The sequence below is a fragment of the Dromaius novaehollandiae genome, chromosome 3 (genome assembly GCF_036370855.1).
Source record: "Dromaius novaehollandiae isolate bDroNov1 chromosome 3, bDroNov1.hap1, whole genome shotgun sequence".
NCBI classification, from domain to species: Eukaryota; Metazoa; Chordata; class Aves; order Casuariiformes; family Dromaiidae; genus Dromaius; species Dromaius novaehollandiae.
In genome coordinates, this window is record NC_088100.1 from 4,532,410 (window position 1) to 4,535,072 (window position 2,663).

The 2,663-nt window shown below is 42.8% G+C and overlaps 1 protein-coding gene across 1 annotated transcript; it reads left to right on the top strand.

Moving 5' to 3' along the window:
- Nucleotides 1–540: 540 nt before the first annotated feature.
- Nucleotides 541–2,663, top strand: LOC112979560 (interleukin-17F-like). The gene is made up of 2 exons (XM_026093857.2): nucleotides 541–661; nucleotides 1,615–2,663. Exons 1-2 carry the CDS (start codon nucleotides 615–617, stop codon nucleotides 1,850–1,852), a joined length of 285 nt encoding a protein of 94 aa, XP_025949642.2. The 5' UTR covers nucleotides 541–614; the 3' UTR covers nucleotides 1,853–2,663.

Here is a 2,663-nt window from a genome sequence, read left to right on the forward strand (position 1 = left end):
CACTGGTGCTTGACTCTGGAGGAGGACCCTGCATAGCTCTCTGGAGAGATGCTCTTCTTGGTGCTGTGCCAGCAATGGGTCAGAACCTGAATCAGAGTTTAGCATCCCTTTGTGATCAGTATTATTAGCATTATTGCACTACTGCCCCATGCTGGCCCATATCACCCAGATAAGAGTATGCAAATCAGCTGCTGCCTGGTGCTGTTTTACAGTGATGAAGGAATTTGGGATTGGACTTCCATCTCGCATGCTCCTCCTCTTTTTAGCAACGATGGTCCAGTCTAGTCAAGATTCCTTCTTCTTGTTCATGCCTAATGGAAATTGCCAGGTGGAGCTTATGCCTACAGGACAGGAAGGCTCCTCATGCCCTATCCCTCCTGCCTGAACAGAGCCAATGACACTGCTCTCTCTTCCAGCTCAGGTCACTGCTTTTGGTGCTGGTTCTAGCACTCGCTGTAAGGAGCTTACCCCATGGGAGGGCAGTTCATCCTCAACTCAGCAAGGATGGTGGCTTTCAAAAGCTCCATGAAGATTGCTTGACCCAAAAGGACCTCAAATTCCCGACATCAGTGAAAGTTGACATTCGTATCAGCAATTCAGATCCTGCCTTTAGGATGGTCCATGATGTCAGGAACCGGTCGCTTGCTCCTTGGGATTACAGGTAATGGCCATGTACACAGTTGTTTTCTGTAGTGAACAATGACGTTCTCGGCATATGCCTAAACTCTTGTGACTTTTGCAACCACTGCTTGGACACACAAATTCATTTTGGTGTTGGATGACTTTTTTCCAAGTGAACTGTTTGCAGTGAAAAGTAACATTATTGGAATCGTTTATAACCATCATGTCAATTTTTGTTAAAGAATCACTTCTTTAGGAAAAGAAAAATATCAATACACTGTAATTTTTTGTTTCCCTATCTGACTTTTGAAATCATTTGTTTGAAATTTCCTCAAAATTAGTATTTTTGAATGCTGAAATTAAAAAAAAAAAACAGAAAGGAACAATTCATTTGTTATCAGTGCTGTAATGCATCCAGCTCCACTCTCCTTATTACTGAAGAATAATACGGCAGTATTATCCTCCCAAAATATAATCCATTTGTAGAAAATCATTCTAAAAATGTTAAAGTATAGGGAAATTCTTTGGCCTTGTCTCAGAATGAAAATACATAGGACTATGGTATGGTCATGAGAACATAAAAGAAGATAAAATGAAAATACAATATTTCATATACATATTCATATATGAAATAAATATGTTGTCAGAATATCTGCTGTCAGATATTCTCATCAGTTTGGGAAATGCTATATCGGAGCAAATTGCCTTTGCTTTACTATGATTTCGCCATTCATATTCTTGGGTAAACTTTTACAGGAAGCAAGATAACATCTTTATTTTTATTAGATAGAGAAAAATTACCTCCCTTGTCATTCTTTCTGTTTTGAGCAAGGGGCTGCTAGCCACACCCAAGGAATTAATGCAATAATGTGGTACTCCATAATGTATAGATGCCTTGTTTCTGCTTTCCCTTGGTGGTCTCATTGAGAAAAATGAACATCCGGGAGCACAGCAAGTGAATTAAATTCCATGACTTTCGTGTCCCCTCCTCAGGCTCGATGAGGACCCCAACCGCTTCCCCCAGGTGATTGCGGATGCCAAGTGCCGTCACTCCAGCTGCGTGAGCCCGCAGGGCCAGGAGGACCACAGCTTGAACTCCGTCCCCATCCGCCAGGAGATCCTCGTACTCCGGCGGGAGCAGCGGGGCTGCCTGCCCACCTACCGCCTGGAGAAGAAGGTCATCACCGTGGGCTGCACCTGTGCCACCCCAGTTGTCCAGTACCAGGCCTAGGACCCACTAGCAGCGGAGGCAACAGTGGGACAAAGACATGGTTCCTACGGACGTCCCTGTGGAGAACTCCTGCCAGTGCCCACCTTGCATCCCAGCCACCGTCGCGGATTCAGCGCAACATTCCCAGTATGAATCTGAGCAAATTACCTCAAAGCACTGATTCTTGCTGTTATTAACTTACAGGGTTTAGCATGGCAATGACCTGCAGCTGCTGATGGAGGGAAGAGAGGAGGATGGAGAGAAGACTGGGTTTTTTTTTTTTTGACTTCCTGCAGGGAGGGAGTAAAGACGTGCTTTTTTTCATTGCAGCTTATATCAGTTTGGTGAATCAAATGAATTACAGTATTGAAAGTTCTTCTCTGCAGTTAGTTGCCCTAAATATACATTTTAACCGGAACTGTAACAAGAAACCCCCACTCCTGCACGTTCTTGCTCTCTTCCTCATCCTCTAACCCTGTTTCCTCCTCCAGCCATCACTAGCGAACTTTTCTAGTGTAAATCTGGCAAAAAGGCTGCCAGGCCTGATTCTGACTGCACTCCAGTTTTATGTCACTGAAGCTCCATTGACTTCAGTGGGGCCATTGCTGACTTATTCTAAAGCAATTTGAGAGGCAATTGAGCCCGCTTGACTTGAATGATAATAAAACAAAGAGTGTTTACATAAAAAAAGCAAAGGATGTTTATATTTCTATTTATCTCTTCTATTTATGACTGTATTTATGGCCTTGTATGTGCTCAGAGTATCCAGAAAATGGTAAACTTTTATCTGTATTTATTCAATAACTTATCTGCTGAATAAAATTTGTATTTT